At 31.5% G+C, this 20,790-nt stretch overlaps 1 protein-coding gene across 5 annotated transcripts in view; it reads right to left on the minus strand.

Moving 5' to 3' along the window:
- Positions 1 to 7,400: 7,400 nt before the first annotated feature.
- Positions 7,401 to 20,790, minus strand: part of Orp8 (Oxysterol-binding protein-related protein 8) — a 103,405-nt gene continuing 90,015 nt past the window's right edge. For 4 of the 5 annotated variants that reach the window (XM_080160592.1, XM_080160591.1, XM_080160595.1 and 1 more), the window contains 6 exons: positions 20,656 to 20,744; positions 19,472 to 19,555; positions 17,186 to 17,290; positions 9,579 to 9,710; positions 8,339 to 8,428; positions 7,401 to 7,570 (listed from right to left, as the gene is read on the minus strand). In XM_080160592.1, coding sequence (XP_080016718.1) covers positions 7,520 to 7,570; positions 8,339 to 8,428; positions 9,579 to 9,710; positions 17,186 to 17,290; positions 19,472 to 19,555; positions 20,656 to 20,744 — 551 coding nt within the window. In that variant the 3' untranslated portion in view covers positions 7,401 to 7,519. The remainder of the gene's footprint in view (positions 7,571 to 8,338; positions 8,429 to 9,578; positions 9,711 to 17,185; positions 17,291 to 19,471; positions 19,556 to 20,655; positions 20,745 to 20,790) is intronic. The other variant, XM_080160594.1, reaches the window with a different exon arrangement.

Consider the following 20,790-nt stretch of genomic DNA (forward strand, 5'->3'; position numbering starts at 1 on the left):
CCTAATAACCTATCCTCTCAGTCCAAAGATAAAGCCTATACTCCCTGTTTACGCAAATGTGTCAAAACTTCCCCCCCCCCCTTTTTTAAGCAAAGCATGCATACAATCAAGTCCAGAAGAAGTAAACAAATTTACTTTGGATTTTGTTCAAGAGATATAAATTTGTATCCTACTTATATAAGGTCTTAACATCTTATTTAAATTTTCTGACTTCTATAAACAGTTATGATAATAGCCGTAAGAGAACAGCCTAACAAAAAAAAAGGTTTTGACAAACTTACGCGAAACCAAGTTTTAATGACATTGCTTTATATATTGGCATACTTTCATTTTAAGGGTTTATTAGAGATTTTAACAATTTGTAGGATATGGTCACCTTTTAAACAAGAATAATTTTTATGAAAACTGATGCCATTTTAAAATTAAAAAAAAGATCATTGCTCTTTCATGTAAATTTTGAAACTTGAAGACTGAACAAACTGGTATTATCCTCTTGGGATTTTTTCAATTTATAATTTTTTTTTGTACATTTCCTCCCCCAACACAACTATGAGTATAGCAGCGGCGCTCGGCCCCTTGGCATAACTAACCTCAGCGCTCGGGCCCAAATCTTGCCTAACATAACTGAAGTTAAAGTTTGAGTAAATGGGACTAACATACACACAAACTTTTTGGAGACCATCGTTTTAGATGCCCAAAGGACGAGAAAGCAAGAGATTTTTTTTAAAAATTGGTGGAAGAAGTGAAAACTTCGAACCTTTAACGTAGTGTTATTAAAAAAGAAAAAACGCCAGGACCCAAAACAACTATGCTTACAACCAATGATATCTAGAGCGAGTAAAAAATGATTTGTTTAATATTTATTTCACATTCAAACTCACTATTTATGGAAATACGAGCAGTTTTTTATTAGGGTCAAAGGCAAAATCAATTTAGTTTGAAACACTACCATTTTTATTAGCTAGAAATTTTACAGACCATAAAAAACAAGCTCGTATCACCTAAATCAAACAGTTCTACATAAATAAAATTTCATAAAACATAATAATACGCATATTAATCATAATGTCATTTTTAAAATCAACAATAATAAAATTATTATTTGAGGGTAGAATTATTAATCATTGTATGTACAAATAACAAAATATATTATTATAATAATTAGAATCAAAGTTCTAAATGCTTTAAAACATTTGGTGTATTCAGAAGTTAAACAGATAAAAACATATTACACTTAAAATAAAATTTTAGAGCATTACAAGTTTAGGCTCAAACAAGGTGGGCAGTCAAAAGCGTATCTGACGCAAAATTTACGTTTTATCGTATTTTAGACGGCTTTCAGCGAATTGTAAAATAAAAAAACAAAAGATTAATTAAGTTAGCCTCGAGAGACCAAAGGCCCGGGCAATAAACTGTTATTGATTTTTATAAATCATTCGTGGAAAATTGTCTGTAATACGATACGGTACATGATTTTCAGTATGACTCAGAACTAGTTTTAATCTTGCGGATATTGATCGGTTTCAAAGCCACACTGGAAATATATATATTATGTATTTCTTAATTACAAATTTCGCTTGTAATGAATCAATCACATAGAAAATTTTGAGTCAATTGACGCTTATGCCTTTTCCATAAAATCTTATAACAATTTCTTTTTATCTCTTAATGTATATGAAAAAAATGTATAAGTAACAAGTACTTTCCATTCAAGGATAAGATGATAATCTAAAATCTTGTAGAACAGAGCACCTAATTATGTTAATACAGATTCAAAACTTCATCTCTGTTTCAATGATTTCGCATTAGGTAAAAAAAATATTTCATCAAATTAAAGTTAACCCTTGGGACATTTTAAGAGGTTTAAGGAGATATTAATTTTTTTCTTTAAATAACGGAAAATCACAACACTGAAATCTCATCTCACACTAGATTGATAGATAAATAATTTTTTCCCCTTATATTATGAGATTTTAGGGATTTTTGTAGGATACTTTTATAAAAAAGGAGTGGTGCTTTAAACAACGATTGCCATACTATTGAAAATCATTTTTTATTTAAAGTAACGGACAAAAAAAAAAAATCTCCTTCCCCCACCCTCTAGATTTGCAATTAAATGCTCAGAGTTAAAAGTGTAGAAGAGTTTTTAAGTACATTTATAGATTTTTTTTTTTGGGGGGGGGGGGGAATGTCCCACAAGTTGTGTCAAAATTGTTGAAAATAAAGGCCAACATTCTCTTTTTATCATATAGTGTTCAATAAATTAAATAACTTTTGACAAACCAAGTAAAAAGTCTTAAGTTCCTTATCTTATTTGGATTATTTAATGAAATTTTGATTATCTTAAGCTAGTAAATAACATTTTTAAAACTACCTACTCTATGAATATCAAATATTATATGTAAATATTGCATCAAAATTATTATTTTTAAAAATAATTAAAATGTATGTTTTATAATAAATAAATACTTTCTCTAATATTAAAATTTGATAAATACAATTGCAGACTGGCCAGCCAATTTTGAAAATAAAAAACGTACATAACGTACACAAAAAAAATACGTTACGTACATAAAAAAAGTAAAAAAACGTACAAAAACGTACATTCCTAATAAAAATAAGTTAAATAATTTCCTAGTTACCTATTATCAATATATTTAAGTCTACTAGCAGCTACCTGTAAAGGAGAACCATAGCGAACTGACAGACACAAGATATCCTCTTACTCTATTTAAAAGAACTAGCGTCTACGCTCCTAAAGGCCTCTAGGGGCACTTGAGGAGGGGAGAGTTGAATTCAATAAAAAAACATGGATGACAACATACATAAGTAGCGAAGCTCAAAAGTTATTTATAGACATCTGGAAAAAAAGGGGGGGGGGGGGGTTTAATGCAACCATCTCGTAATCAGTGAGCAAATGACACTTAGAATTCGAATTTCGATCTGAATGCATGAGTAATCCTTGGTAGGTCTATTTTCCCTAAATCGAACAAAAAGTTGGAAAAGTAACGGCTAGCGGCTCAGCCGTTCAGCCGTTTTTTGCCTATTTTCAGGGTAAATCCATCATCAATTACGTAGGAATCGACTTTTTAAAACATATTTTTGGTTTAATTCATGTTAAATGATAGCAATAGGTAACCAATTTGAAAACTTCTAGTACCAACAGCTACCGTCTAGAACCGTTTGATAGCGTTTTGGAGTAGAAAAGAGTATTATGTTGAGAGAGGTTTCGTGACTAATTTGCAGTAGAAATATCAAAAAAATGGCAAAATAGCTGAGCCACCAGCCGTTAGCCGTTACTTTTCCAACTTTTTGTTCGATTTAGGGAAAATAGACCAACCAAGGATTACTCATGCAAAATTATAGATGGAAATTCGAATTCTAAGTGCCATTTGCTCACTGATTACGAGATGGTTGCATTAAACCCCCCCCCCTTAACTTAAAATCAGTGAGCAATTAAAATTCATTTTTGGGGGGAGGAGGTAGTTTTTTTTCTAAAGTCAATTTATCTTGGGAGGGTGGATGGTGACACTCTTCCCCAAAATAGTTATAAAACTTCCAAAAACCTATGAGAAGCTATCCTGTTTAGGAGAACCATATCGGTTCCGTGGTTAGCAAGATTCTTTGGTACAAACAAACAGACATCCTGTTATTATGTACAAAGTATATCCTATTATAAGGACCAGCGACTACGCCCTTAGAGGCCTCTAGAGGAACTTGATTAGGGGGGGGGGGGAGTTGAATTAAAAACCCATTTTTTTATTTAAAAATAAAAAGTAAAAAACAAGGATGACAACATCCTTAAGTAGCGAAGCTTAAAAGTTATGAATGGAAATCTGGGAACTATATAAACTATAGAGTAGTGTCGTAAAAAATAAGCATTTAACTTATTTAAATAAATTACAAAACCTTTTAAAAATATATAATATCGTGAAAATCTAGAAATAAATTCAGGCCCCCAACCAATAAGCAAATCTCAATGAAATTTAGTGGAAGTATTAAGAATGAAAACTAATACAATCCCTGAAAATTACAACCGTCTATCAGGAATATGAGTAGAGAAAATCACAAAAACCTATACATCTAGGAATCGATCTAGCACTGCAAAAAATAGACAAACCTTAAAGAAACTTTTTGAAAATATGTAGAATGTGAATTTATTTATTCCCTGAAAATTTCAGCCGTCTATCTTGAATAGAAGTCGAGAAAACCATGAAAAAAAGAAAATCTAGGAATAGATCTTCTAGCACCCCAACCAAAAGGCAAATCTCAATGAAAATATGTAGAATGTGAACTTACAAACAAGGATGACAACATCCATAAGTAGCGAAGCACAAAAAAGTGGATGGGAATACGTAGAAGTAGATTTAAAGTGTAATTATTAAAATCAAGAATAGATTTATTGGAAAAAATAACACAAAACCTTGTTTTATTTTGTATGATGAAGACGGTTAAAGTAAATTACATACTAGATGCACACATAACAATGGGAAAAAAGTTTTTTTAAACAGTTAATGCAAAAAAGTTTTAAAATCGGACCAAAAATACCAAAGATATGAGGAAATATGTCAAATACATAAAAATAGCCAAAAACCTGCTAAAAGGCAGTTTGGCCGCCAATGTTTTTTTCTTAAAACGTCAGAAATTTAATTTTAATATTTTTAACTGAAAAATATTTAAAAATTGGACCATAAACACCAAAGATATAGGTAAAAATGTGAAAAATATAAAAATAGCCAAAAACCTGCAAAAAGGCAGTCTGACTGTCATTGTTTCTTTTCTTCAAATGACAGGAAATTTAATTTTGATATCTTTAACTGAAAAAATTTCGAAAATCGGACCATAAACACCAAAGATATGGGGGAAAATGTGAAAAATATAAAAATAGCCAAAAACCTGCAAAAAGGCAGTCTGACTGTCATTGTTGTCTCTTCAAATGACGGGAAATTTAACTTTGATATCTTTAACTGAAAAAATTTTGAAAATCGGACCATAAACACCAAAGATATGGGTAAAATTTGGAAAATATAAAAAATAGCCTAAAACCTGCTAAAAAGCAGTCTGACCGCCATTAATGTTTTATAGTTAATTGTGCTCCTTAATGATGGTAATGTTGTCAAAAAATTTCAGCTCTCTATCTTTTATATGAGCCGAGAAAATCACGTTTCCCCCAATTCATTAATTACGGACAGACGGACGGACGGACAGACGGACGGACAGACGGACGGACAGACGGACGGACAGACGGACGGACGGACGGACATTGTGAATTATAGAGTAGCTTCGCTACTAAAAACAGGAGCCGAGAAAATCACGTTTCTCCGAAAGCATAACGGACTGACAAAGTGATTATAGAGTAGCTTCGCTAATAAATTTTTTAGTGAGGGAGGGGGGAGTAGACCACCCCCATTTCTGATTTCAATTTTAAAAAGAAAGAGAAAATAGGGGAAGGGTGGTGATTTTTTTCCAAGAGTAATTTCTCTTGGGAGGGTGGTTGTACCCTCTCCCAGGACCTATGAGAAGCTACCCTGTAAAAGAGAACCATATCGGTTTAGCGGTTAAGGAGAACCTTCGGTACAAATAAACTGACAGAGAGACATACATCCTGTTATTACGTACTAAGTATATTCTATTAAATAAAGTAGTAAGTTTTTTGTCTGATTCTTAAGATTTTCATAACTACTAATACAGTTACCGAGATGGTTTTAGGCTATTTTTCTACCATTTTGAATACAGGTTCTTGAAGGGATATGGAAAGACAGAGAAAATAGCCTACAACCTCACAATGATCATGTCGGTTCAGCAGTTAGCGAGATTCTTCGTTACAGAAAAAAAGGATTTATAGGATAAATATATAATAGGATATAGGGTTATTTTGTCTATTGCTAAAGATCTCAGAAAATACTAGTCTTTGATACAAAGTAAATCAGTGCCTGTCTGTCTAAAGCTTAAGATCTTGGTAACCACTGGACAGATTGGGTTCTAATCATCAGGGAATATATCTACTGGTCCTGTGGTAGTTTTAGGCTATGTTCTTAGAGTGTGGGAAACCCACCATCCAAAAAAATCAACCAACCCTCAATTTATTTTTATAAACTAATGCAAATCAGCGGGGTGGGGGAACCACCACCGCACCCTGGGGCGAAGCCTAAATAAAAAAAATAATCACAATCTTTTTTTATATTTTTTTTTGGACAAATTTCCAACAAACGATTCTATAAAAGAAGGGACGAAGCCTCTAGAGGCTAGGGGCGAAGCCTCTAATCCTAGTAGAAAGTAAAAAGCTTTAAGTGTCCCTCCCCCAAAGAAAAAAAAAACACACAGGACTATTAGGTATATTCCATGAAAAGTAGAGCCCAATAGGTTCAGTGGTTACTGAGATATTAAGCTTCTGATATACAGACGGACAAGCAGACGGACAGACATCATTCTACTTTGTATTATAGATAATACACTATTTTTGTAATACTTTTTGTACAAATACAAATAAATATACAAATACTTTTATACTTATATTTGATTCTTATTCTTTAAAAACTGAAGATACCAAAAAATAAGACTTCTTAATCCTAAACTGAGCACCATATGATATCTCGGAAAATTTACCCAAGTATATAAAGAATTTGAAAAAAATTATCATAAAATCTATTAAAGGGGTAGTTGCATGAAATGCATTTAAACTTGAATTTAGTCAACTGCATATCTCTTTCTGTTCAATAGTTTAAACTAAATCTATAGGACATATATTTCAAATCCATAAATTTAAACTGTAAGTTTTAATAACATATATGCATAATTTACCTACATATTTTTGTTCTATGAAAATTTAAGATAATATTGAATTTATTTAATATAATACACCTATAGTTTTTGTTAAAATTTTCGTACAAAACATACAAATTACTTTTCTGCTAATATTTGATTCTTATAATTTAAAAAAAAACGTAAAACGTACAAAAATACAAATTTCAAAATACGTTACGTACACATATCAAAATAACGTCCAGAACGTACACAGATTCGATGCGTAACGTACAAAACGTACACTCTGGCCAGTCTGCAATTGATGTTCTAAAAGGACTAGCAGATCAGCATGCACTAGGAAAGTAGAAAAAATCTTCTAAAAGGAAGGGATCATTATTGAAAAGATCTCGTAATTAAAATACTCTGGAAAGGTCTAGATGGTTTTCTATCGTTCTTTTATTACGAGATCTCTACAGTAATCATTCTCCCCTAATAATAAATTTCGAATATTAAACCTTATTCAAATATTTAGTAAATTATATTCTATCCCTTGTCATAACAGTAGAAAAAATTATTCAATAAGCTTTGATATTACTACCTATAAAATTGCTTAAAAATTAAGTAACTTTTGAAAAGTCTGTGGACTAAGGGATGTAATATCTTTTGTAAAGCTGGATAGACAGCAGATAGGTAGGCAGGAAGGATGGTAAGGGTTGCACAAACCGCAGGAAGATGGAAGGGAAGAAAATTGTATAGCAGCTGCGGCTGAAACTTATCAGCTTGAGCTGCGGCTGGCTCGGTCTGCCCAGACCCAATTTAACATTGCCTAAAACAGATTTAACATTAATTTAATACACTGTAATTAATGTAATATATTGTAATTAGTTACATCTATTTTTAGCCAAGCCATTCCCATAACACTTACTATTTAACACTAATTCAATACAAATACAATGTAATTAATGTAATATATTGTAATTAGTTGCGTCTAATTTGAGCCAAAGCATTCCCTCAACGCTAACTACATATTAATGTTGTGGAACTGACATAGCAGAATTATACAGTGTTTGGCTAAGATTAAGATCCAATATCCTCTCCACACAACGAACGGATGCGCTAAGTGTTATGCCACAGTCGCGGGTTGAAGACACACACATACAAGGATTACTAAAAGGACAATTATTCAAAAATGTTCCTGAAAGTCAGTGTTGCGGATCTGGATCCGCATTTTTTTGAGTCCAAGGATCCGGATCCAGATCCGCAAAAAGATGCGGATCTGGATTATGGGGTATAAATTTAAGGAAAAATCGACCTAAATTTATATAAAATAGTCACTTACAAATTTTGAAATATCTGGTAACCTTGTTAAGATCAGCTGATTCACTCCCACACTCTTCTCTCTCACATATTGTATATAATCTCCCCTTCCCTTTTCGTATACCCCTGGTCGGGAAAAATTTGGTGATTTTATTTTTATTGTCAAGGATCCGGATCCGCACTGACCAAATTTGGAGGATCCGGATCCGCATACAATCAATGCGGATCCGCAACACTGCTGAAAGTAAATGGTAAATCTAAAATAAATCTTCTTTACCTGAATCATGACAACTAAAAGAACCAATAGAACCAAGTCTCGGTTAATATTTGTATTTCCTTCTTTTTCTTTCTGTTGGTATAACACAGTCTAAAATTATAAAAAAAATATTGGAGTTGCTTTTTCCAAGTCTTAACATCGTAGGAATCCTGGAGTTGCTTTTTCCAAGTCTTATCATCGTAGGAATCCTGGAGTTGCTTTTTCCAAGTCTTATCATCGTAGGAATCCAAAGGTTGTAAGCGGATGTGCCAATTTTTTGAGAAAAAGACAGAGAGACTCAACCAAAAAGAGTTTGACACAGCAATATAATTTATCATGACCGCAGCTTTATGTTTTACAGTGTGAAACTGTGAAGAAACGGCTAAGAAAACGCTGCTACAGCAGCAAATTCTCTTTGAATTAAACAACTTAGAACCTTTCAAGACAAAATTATCTATTTGAAAGAAAAAATTCCCGACAAATTAAATATTGACTGGTAGAAAAAATATACTTAAAAAAATGAATATTTGCACTTAATACTCAAAATTGTAATCTTAACAGACCTTGAGTATCTTTCAGAACTATCCGTAACTAACGGACAATTCATATTATACAAAACTTTTTAAAATCGTCTTAAAGCATGGATTTAATAATGTAATTCTATTCTGTATTCAATGTACAAGATAAGAATATAAGATATAAATAAAGCAAAATGGGTTATTATGCTATTACAATAATTTGCTGTTTTGTTAATGTGCTACATGTGAAGAAATGACTGAACACCGGTAAAATAATTGAGTATCTAATCTTTTTACTTTGACATTATTTTGTTTTCTTACAACAAAATAATTTACTTTTTATAACTTTTAGTGATCAGAAGCGAAGCTGTTTCATAACTGCATTTTAGTCAGCCTTTCAGTGATTATAAGAGGAATATGTTAATAACTTGGATGTTATCAAAGATAACTGGCTTATCTTTATAATTTCAATCATTTATTAACACATCAATCGCATTGTAACGTCAAATTGACAAGTGATACATCAATGGCCGATAAATTGGTGTACATCCACAATGATGATGCACAAAATTACCTCTACTGTAGATTACAATTAGTGGTTGTAACGTTTGTAAACTCAACTAAATGAAACAACCAATCAAAATGTCCCCAAGGATTTAAAGAAGAAAACGTTATCATAACACTTTGAGGACGGCCTTATGTCCACTCCCTTCCAGAGACACTCCAGTAAGTAAAATACACACCTCTATTGAATGATTTAATTTTCCAATTCTTTCGTTGATTTTCTTTTGTTCGTCTAGTATGGGGCGCAGTGCTTCCTGTATGTTCGGTATCTGTCCAAGATTCGTTTTAGAACCACCTCTACCTTTCACCTCCTACAAAAATTAAAAATAATACAATTTCCAGTAGGTATGGTTTCGAAACCGATTAAAACCAGTTCTAAGCCATTGCTAATCATGAATCGTATCGTATTATAGACAATTTTCCATAAATAATAAAATATAAATATAAGATCAATACCGCTTTGGCTGCCCAAAGCCTTTTCATTTTATTAACCGCGGAAAGCTATTATTTATTTAGTTGACTTAAAATACTTGAACTAAGCGGACGTGTCTTAAATGTCTCGCTTTTAACACATAGTTCAAGCCAGAAGGGACAAAATTTGTTTTAAAAAATGTCGGACAAAAACCGTTTTGCAAATCTTCCTATTGAGTTGACAAGTGAGGATATCTCCAAAGATATCATGGAGGCTATTACTAAGCTTACGGAAAAACAATCCTCCGACCACAAGCAAGTGATGGATAAGCTCAACAGCCTGGATGATTTAATACAAAGGGTCCATGTCCTTGAGGAAAATTACAAGAAGGTTCTACCCCTTATTCAAAAATTCCCACAAATTGAAAAGGATATTAGCGCCATAAAGGTTGTTAACACAAATTTGAAGACAGAGATGGAGAGCTACAAATCTGAAATCAAATTGCTAAAAATCAGGCTTGATGACAGAGAACAACACAGCAGAAACGAGTGTGTAAGAATCAATGGTGTACAAGTTGATAAAGATCTGGAAAAGTCCCTTGGCCACAATCAAGCAGCCATGAAAGCAGTTGAAGAGGTCCTCAAACCTCTGCTAGAGGCGAACAAAAACCGTCTCAAAATGCCCACTGAACCAGGTCAATTCATCAAAAATGCCCATATTCTGCCTATACCGAAAGACAAGAATGGATCATACAAAGTTCCACCTATAATTGTAAGGTTCCATAGTCGCCCATTGAAAGATTTTATCCTCTCAAACAAAAAAAATCTGCCTATAAGAGAAATTGACGTCAAAAATGGTGTAGAGAGATACTCGATAAGCGCCGACCTCACCAAAATGAGGTATGATGTAATGCAGAAACTGATCAGAAGTAAACAATTCTCTAAATGCTGGCACCTGGATGGTAGAGTGATCAAATATATTAAGAACGAAGGAGACAGGATACAATCTGTGAAGTTTTTTGATAAATCATGCAATGAACTAATGAACAATTAAATAGTGCTCAAAGTTAGTTTATATAATAGTAATTATGACCTAATCTTAACCTTCTAAATTAAACTAGTAATTGAATTTTATTCAAAATAGTATTTCTTGCTATTTTTTTTTTCCCTCAATTTTTAAAGATGTCCTTCATACACCCTAAATATCTTATTTCAACAGGAAGTTAAAATATTCTCACCCCCTCTCTCATTCCCTTCCTTAATAAAGTTTCCCAAGTTTTCTCACATTTTACAAATTTTACAACATTTTTTATGTGCTATTTTTTCTTTAAATTTTGACTTTTATTAATTATCTAAATGAATGTTTTGCTGATAAATTAAATAGTGCAAATCAAAACGAAATTGAAAGCCCGTATCTCAGTATAGATTTAAAATGTTCCTATTTTGACAACACACAACTCATTAATAAATTTAAGAATTGCAGGAAGATAAAATTCTTAAGCTGGAATCTTGGTTCTTTACCCTCGAAATTTGATGAATTTAAAGAATATATCAATTTTCTTCTACAAAACAACATTTTTTTTGACATAATTTGTATTCAAGAAATATTTTCAATTATTGATCAAGATCTATATAAACTTGAAAATTATAATTTTGTATTCTCATCTAGAAAAAAGGGGAAGGGAGGGGGAGTTGGAATCTATATTCATAAAAAACATAGATTTACTGTAATTGATGATTTATCATATTTTGAAGAAAATCTTTTTGAATCTTTAACATTGAAAGTTATTACTGAACAGAAAAAAAGCAATATAATTAGTTGTGTCTATCGTCCTAATTCTCCAATACAAGGCATGAGTTCTAATGATCAGATGGAATATTTCATTGATAAAATATCAAATTTACAAGCAGCAATGTCATCTTATAAAGGTGACTCTTACATCATGTCTGACTTGAATTTAGATCTCCTTAAATTTGAATCTCATTTAAAAACAAATGATTTTATAGAAAACACTTTATCTAACGGGTTTTTGCCTTTAATTACTAAACCAACTAGAGTTACACATGCTTCATGTACATTGATTGATAATATTTTATCTAATTCTTGCAATAATACATATGAATCTGGCGTTATTCTGAACTCAATTTCCGATCATTTCCCTATTTTTCATGTTAGTTCTCAAACACAAAAAACAGAAAAGCCTAAAACATTTATCAGCAGGGATATAACAAGTGAAAAAATTAATCAATTTAATGCAATGTTAAACACGAACAACTGGGGTAATGTTCTTAATGAACTAAACCCACAAATTAGTTTTGAAAACTTTCATGAAGTATTTGATTGTGCTTTTAATTTACATTTTCCCATCAAAGAAGTTAAATTTAATAAAAATATTCATAAAATAGAGGGATTTATGACGGGAGGGCTTATGATTTCTAGACGAAAAAAACTTGAGTTGGGGACAATTTATTCAAAAAATAAAACACCAGAAAACAACATTGCATATACAACATATAGGGACATTTACAATAAGGCAATAAAAGATGCAAAGAAAATTTTTTACAGGGAACAACTTAATCAAAATAAAGAAAATCTAAGAAAAACCTGGCAAACTTTAAGACAAGTAATCTCAAAATCAAATGACAAGACATCGTGTATAGATGAAATAATTGTCAATGATACATCTTACAGTAATAATCATGATATTTCTAACAAATTTAATACTTATTTTACTTCAATTGCTGATGAAATTGCCAGCCAAATTAACCCTTCCCCACTTAATCCGTGCGACTTTATTCCTGATACAGACAGTGTATTTAAGCTAAGAGAAATAAATATTCATGTTCTTTTTAATTTAGTGAAAAAAATGGAAAATAAAAAGAGCTCTGACATGTTTGGATTATCAAATTGTTTATTAAAACAAATTATAAATAGTATTGCCGTACCTCTTGTTCACATTATTAACCAATCTATTAAAACAGGTCAAATTCCTTCACAATTAAAAATTGCTAAAGTTTTGCCAATCTATAATACAAAGTAGCTTGATGTCTGTCCGTCTGTCCGTCTGTCCGTCTGTCCGTCTGTCTGTCTGTCTGTCCGTCTGTCTGTCTGTCCCTTAAGATCTCGGTAACCACTGAACCGATCGGATTCTACTCTTCAGGGAATATACCTACTGGTCCTGTGGTGGTTTTAGGCTATTTTCTTGGGGGGTGGGACACCTCCAACCCCCCCAAAAATAAAAAAAATCCAACCCCCCAAAATTTTTTTTTTACATTTTTTGTAAAATCTCAGTAACTGCTGATCAAATTGGGCTCTACCCTTCTGGGAATATACCTACTGGTCCTCTGGTGGTTTTAAGCTATTTTCTTGGGGGGTGGGACACCCCAACCCCCCCAAAAATAAAAAAATCCCCACCTCCAAAATTTTTAATTTTTAAAAATTTTTGTAAACAAAAACCAGTAATTGGGGTGGGGGAACCCCACTGCAACATGGGGCGAAGCCCCCATGATTCCCCCCCCCCAAAAAAAAAAAAGATTTTTAATTTCAATTTTTGTGTATGCGAACAACCTAGGTTTAATTTTTACGAATTAAAATTTTTTTGTACAAATGAAAATTTTTGTGCATAAACCGCACAACCTGGGTTTAATTTTACCACAGAGTAATTAAACAAAGAATAATTTTTTTGAATATTTCTATTAAGGAGGGTTGACTTCCCATAACTTTATAGGGCGAAGCCCCTAGAGGCTAGGGGCGAAGCCGCTAGTTTTTAAATATAGTAACAGCTCTAAAATGGATAAATGTAACCCTGGCAATTATCGTCCAATAAGTTTGCTACCTATTTTTTCAAAATTGTTAGAAAAAATTGTATCTGAACAACTCACAAGATATCTTGAATTTAATCAAATTATCTATGAACATCAATATGGATTTCAAGCAAAAAAATCTACACTACATCCTATGATTCACCTTTTGAATTATCTAGGACAAGCAAAAAATGAAAATTTAATTACTATAGGGGTATTCTGTGATCTTGCTAAATGTTTTGATACAATTTCGCATACAATTTTATTAAAAAAACTTAAAAAAATTGGTATACATGGATTAGAATTAGAATGGTTCAAAAACTATTTAAGTAATAGAAATCAGTTTGTTTATACAAATGGCGAAAAAAGTGATTTATTAGGAATCAGCAAGGGTGTCCCACAGGGAAGTATTTTGGGTCCAATTTTGTTTCTAGTTTATATCAATGATATTAAAAATTGTACTAGCTTAATGACACTACTCTTTGCAGATGACAGTAATTTTTTGATATCAGGAAAAGATTTGAATGAGATAATTGAAATACTCAACATTGAACTTAAAAATATCTGTGATTGGTTTCGTTGCAATGAAATGTCTCTTAATCCAACTAAAACTAAATTTATGATCTTTAATAAAAGGGAGGATTCCATAACTTGGGAACAAATTAAAATTAAATTAGATTTTAATAATGAAAATGAGAATGATACAGATAAAATTAGATATTTGGGTTATATCAACCAACAGAGTGAAATTCCTGCAATTAAATTTTTGGGTGTGTTTATTGATTCTCAACTTAACTTTAAATACCATATTGAATATTTAAGGAAAAAAATATCTAGAAGTTTGTTTTTAATCAATAGAGTTAAGCATATATTATGTGAAAAATCCTTAGTAACACTATTCCACTCTTTTATAAATAGCCATTTATTGTATTGCTTGCCAGCATGGAGCTGTGGCTTAGAATCATCTATTAAGCCTTTAGTAGTTCTACAAAAAAAAGCTATTAGAATTATACACAAATCCGCTTATAACAGCCATACGCCACCTTTGTTTAAAAAAATTAATGTTTTGCCTATTAAGGAGCTATCTATTTATACAAAACTACTATTTTTTTATGATTTTATTCGCTGGAGGCTACCAAATTCTTTTGATGGTGTATGGATTAGAAATAATCTAAGAAATCAGAGACAACTAAGAAATTCTAGTGAGTTTTATATTCCAATAGCCAAATTTAAAAAAATTGAAAGGTTTCCATTATTTTCATTCCAAAGACTATGGAATAATTTTTGTCATGAAAAAGATCTTTTAAATGAGAATATTCCTAAAAAAACATTTGCATTAAATCTTAAAGATGAACTTTTTAAATCTATATGTAATATTGAAGAATGTAATGAATGTACTTAAAATATATTGATTTGCCTGGATTTATTAAAAACCTTACATCATTAATTACAGAAATGGTTTTAAAATTTAAGAAAAACTAGCCTTAAAATTTGTTGTAACCCTTCTTTCCTTCTCTTTTTCCCCTGTCCATTTAATTTTACCTACATTTATTTTGACATTATTATTTCTTATTTTTCTTATTAACCTAATGCCAACCTAAAAAAGGCAATGCAAACATCTCGGATACGCATATTCCTACTTTTAGGGAAGCCTAATCAGTGCCACACATAACATCTAGTGTTAGTCATGCAATTTAAATTTATAAATATTATGAAAAATTGTAAAGTACACCTGGTACTAAGCAGTAGCTTGGTGTACTATTGTATGTACTGCTTCGTAAGACGGGGCGTAATCTGTCACTGAATAAATGTTTTTTATGTTTATGTTTTTATAATTCTGTGCGAATAATATTTATTAATCAACCTACTAATTTATAAGAGAAAGAGACGTCTTCAGGGATTGGACAATTAACGATAAATTGATGTACAACCTCAAATATAATCAACAAAATTACCCCTTCTGCAGGTCAAAATTATAGATTGGAATGAAACGTTGATTGAGTTTTAATTCTATTAACCTAATATAACAAAAATAACCTAAAATAGTTGTTCGTAGTTGTCGGGAGGGGGGAGGGGGGTACTCAAATTTCATTCCAATCTAAAAGAGGATAACGCCAAATAATCGTGTAAACAAAACTATGATTATAAAATTCAAATATTTTGAAAATCTATCTAATATATTATCTGTCTATTCTATACCTACCTTGGAATGTTATTCATAAAGGTGGATACATTGGAGTAAAATTTTTTTGGGCGGTTTCCCTTAAACTGCGTAGTCGAACACAGACCCAACCGCAACCTCTTTTGATTTTTTAAATTATTTGAACATAAGTTAGTGTTGTACTTTAAGTTAGGTTATATTTGATAAAAGGTAGCCTTACAGAGATCAGGCACCGCAGTTATAAGCCCCTCAAGGACTAGGAAAGTAAAAAATTCTTCCAACCCACACAGGGGGTTCTGTGCTCTGTAGGCACATTAAGGGAAAGCCCCGGTCTTTTATTTTGAAAAGGATTGACAGGAAATTTCTTTTTAATAATTCTAATAAACAAAAAAATTACAATGAAAACTTTTTTATTAAAAAAAGTGCTCTTAAATAAAAAGAGCGCCGTTACCCAACTCGAAAAATCTTGTGTATATGAAACCTTGAACCCTGCCAATCCGCTTGAATATAATGTTAAAAGCTTGTGTGTGTGTTTGCTGTATTTTCAACTTGAATTTGTCAAATATTACAATATCAAAGGATAGCTTGTTCTACCATTAAAATATTTGTGAGTGAGTGTGTACTGTGTATGTATATGTGAGAGTGTGTGTATCTGTGAGTGCGTGTTTGTGTGTGTGTGTGGTGCATCTGTGTGTCTTCGGAAGCTAAGCTTGCATGGACGTAGATAATAATAGTTATTTCTCGCATCGTATTATAAACAGCTTTCCGCGGATATAGAATGTACAATTATAAGATTAAAACCAGTTTTTTAGACCCGAGATTCCGAAGGCACGGGCTAAAAAAAACTGGTTTTAATCATATGATTATAGCTATTAAACTCACCATAACACAGCCAAGTGTGCTAGTATCACTATCTTGACTCCTATTCAGAGAAACTATCTAACTCACCATGACTCCGCCAGGTGTGCTAGTATCACTATCTTGACTCCTATTCAGAGAAACTATCTAACTCACCATAACCCCGCCAGGTGTGCTAGTATCACTATCTTGACTCCTATTCAGAGAAACTATCTAACTCACCATAACACAGCCAAGTGTGCTAGTATCACTATCTTGACTCCTATTCAGAGAAACTATCTAACTCACCATAACTCCGCCAGGTGTGCTAGTATCACTATCTTGACTCCTATTCAGAGAAACTATCTAACTCACCATAACCCCGCCAGGTGTGCTAGTATCACTATCTTGACTCCTATTCAGAGAAACTATCTAACTCACCATAACACAGCCAAGTGTGCTAGTATCACTATCTTGACTCCTATTCAGAGAAACTATCTAACTCACCATGACTCCGCCAGGTGTGCTAGTATCACTATCTTGACTCCTATTCAGAGAAACTATCTAACTCACCATAACTCCGCCAGGTGTGCTAGTATCACTATCTTGACTTCTATTCAGAGAAACTTCCAACTCTCTTGTCTTTCTCCGTCTAGTTATGCTTGAGACACGTTCAGGCTGAAAATAAAATTCTTATCTTTATTTGCAAGTAATCATTTCCATAAAATAGAATAAGAATTAAAAAAAAAATTAAATAAATATCTCACTATCAAATGAAAGATAGGGGTCGGATTTTTTTGTGTCAAGATTCAACTTCATCCGTCTGTCTGTCCAACTAGCTATATGATGAAGATTGAAACTTATAGCTGAAATGTTATTAGGTTAAGGTAAGTAATTTCTAGTAACTTTTTCCATATGACTAATAAGCAACTACCATATGATGACTCATTTTCATAGACTGTTTTTCTTTCAAAATAAGGCAGGAATTCAATGAGAAAAGGATTAATTTATAGCTCCTCTTAAAGATAGATTTTTTGTCTGTCCCCCATGGGTCTGGCAGTTTTAGCAATTGTTTCTATATTGATAAGCTTAGCTAAAAGCTGATGTTGTCATCCTTGTTAATGTTTTTTTTTTATACATTAGTCAAAACGTTAGCTAAGTCTAAAACAAATAACTGAATAATTTTATTTGCCCATTTTTATGAACCAAAAGAATTTTTTATTATAGACTACAGTATACCTATTTATATATTAGTAACTTTACAGTTAAAACCATTTTTTTTTTGTTATTTATCACCAATTATAAAATTCCCGTCCGTGTATTTATTTACAATGCTATCTATAGTAGGTACCTATTGAATTTATTAAATGTTATAAAAAACAAGGTAATTAAAGTAAGTTTAACAAATCAAAGGGGACTATCCACGAACAAGAGCAAGTGATTCTAAGCGCCTTCCAGTAGTTATTTTAGTGAATATACTAGGGTTATGTTTACTATTGTTATATTAATTTTAAAAGTTTAGTTTTACCATGGTTTTATATGAATAAAACTTTTAAATGTTAAACATTTTGTGACTAAATATCATCAAATGTTTTGTTGAGCTTAAACTGCCATGACAAAAAAGTAGGTAAACTTTTTTGATGAAAAATGATAATTTAGAAAAAGGGATGGTAACTTGTAATATTGTAAACAGTTTTATTAGTGTAATTTCGTAATTTATAGCATGTGATTATGTTTTAGCGTAATATTTTATTTGAACTTTTAAACTCAACAAAACATTTGATGATATTTTGTCAATAAATGCTTAACATTTAAAAGTTTGATCTAGAGAAAACTACGGTGAACCATATTTTTTTAGTCATTACAACGATATAAAACATAACTCAAGTATATTCACTAAAAAAAATTTGAATTACTGCTGGAAGGTGCTTAGAATCCCTTGCTCTTGTTCGTTGATAGTCCCCTTTAGTTACGGGAGAAGCAGAAATGTTCTAATTAAAGAGTAGCCACACTACTAACAATCAGCAAATAATATCTGTTAGTGCCATTACTAATACAGTTTTTAATTTTTATAACAATTATCATTTACAATATTATACAAAACTCCTATTGTGCGACAATAAAATGTGCAATAATTTAATTTAATTGGTGCAGTCAGGAAAACTCAATTATTGCAATGATGGATAAGGGTTTAACATTAAAATAAAAATAAATAGAGGGGCAGGGGTCAAATAGCTTTATGTTCATGGGAGTGGTACCATGTTCTGACTTTCAATTGGGTATTTTAATTTACCTTTCTGATATACTGTTTGATATAACAAATATAGTACCCCCCCCCCCCCTAAAAAAATTTACCCCTGGGGTAAAATTTTTAAAAGTGTAGAACTTATATATAGAGCTTAATTAGGTTTATATATAACTTCACAATTTTAAAAGACTAGGGAAGTATTTAAAATGTATTCCCTTCAAGTGTAGCAGTATTTAAAGGCGCTTGAAATGAGTTAATATCAAATTTTTAGACAATATCTGCTGTTTTAAATAACCTTTTTGAAATGTGTAGCAATTTTTTGGATTGTTTGCTATGAGTTTATGTTTAATGAAGTTAAAAGGGCAGCACTTAAAAAGGGTGCTGCTGGATGTGAGTTTATTTCTAGGACTGAAACAATGCTTTGTGTACAAATCATTATCTTGTAGCATTTAAAATGAGGCAACACTTACCTTTACAATGTCTTTTGACTGTCTCTAATGTTTTTTTTTTGTATGGGTAGCAATTTTTTAAGGCGCTTGCAATGAGCTTATATTCACCAATTAAAAAGTGCAGCACTTAAAAAAAGGCGCTGGCTGTAAGTTAATATTTACCTTTCCAATTTCTAGGACCGAAACTACGCTTTGTGTACGGATCATCGGGGTCTTGTGACGGGTTTTAGTGCACACCTCATAATCCTACACAAAAATTTTAACATCCAGTTTAGTTGAAAAAGGAAAATACAAATATTAACAGGTTATTGAATTTGGTTAGTTAGTTCTCTGATGATAATATATTCAAATATGGAGTTTAAAAATATGGTTTTTCAAAAAAAATTCTCACTTTTAAAATTTTAATTATCTACCAAATTCAATAGTATATTATCATAAGAGAGGTTATCTTAAAATTTATATTCAAAGTTACTATCACAAAAGAAATTTTGTATTTTATTTTAAAACAGAAGATGTTTCAAATCTAAGCTAGAAAATAAAATCTCGTTCGTGATAAGTCATTTACTTGTTTTACAATAACACAACACAAAATTGTTTACAATAATAAATATTTATGTTTATTTATAATTTTTTTATTTGATAATTTGCGAATCTATAATTTTATATTTTTAAGATTTATTTTAAAATGTTAGTGAAACACTGAAAGTAAAACAAGATATGAATAATATTTAGAATTAGGGACAGGGTCCTACCCACACCGAAGATGAATAAGAAAGTTACTGGAAAAAAGATAAATACATGGGTTTAAAACAAGTCAAAATCAAAGGGGATTGGGGGATTTCACCATATTTGTTCTTTATACATCAAAAATTTCATATGAGACATTAAGGTATGGTATTGACTGTAAAATTATAGAACTTTTCCAATATTATATTTATTTTACTTGTTTACAGTTTGCCTACCTGCCCCCCCCCCCCCCCCTTTAAATTAAAGCAAAAACTTTTATTTCAAAATAAAAATGTTTAGTTAGTTAGTGTTAAAACTGTACAGGTTTTAATTGGTATATATTAATGTTTAGTGAAATTAGGACACACAAAATTTTAAGACTTACTTATTTACAATTTATTTTTTTACATAAGAAGGTGTGGAGGGGGGTGTGTCTCCATTTGGCGTAATCAATGAGCTATTAAAAAAATAGAAATTTCTTTTAACATGGCAAAATTTGTTTTAACAGAGTAACATTAAATTCAAATCTTAATAATTTTGTATTCTATATAGAAAGCTCAATGTTTACGCCAAGCTCAACCTCCCCCCCCCTAACCTAAACTTTAATAGAATGTGTTTACCTTTTCATACTGGAACAAATCATTTCTTGGATCCCAAGGTCTTTCATCCGCGTTCTTATAAACATATTTAGGAACTGAACAGTCAGGTCCTAAAAATAATAAGAGTCACTATACCTATAGTTTATGGTTGCTATG

The sequence above is a fragment of the Acartia tonsa genome, chromosome 5 (assembly GCF_053477335.1).
Source record: "Acartia tonsa isolate MP-2025a chromosome 5, ASM5347733v1, whole genome shotgun sequence".
Classification (NCBI taxonomy): domain Eukaryota; kingdom Metazoa; phylum Arthropoda; class Copepoda; order Calanoida; family Acartiidae; genus Acartia; species Acartia tonsa.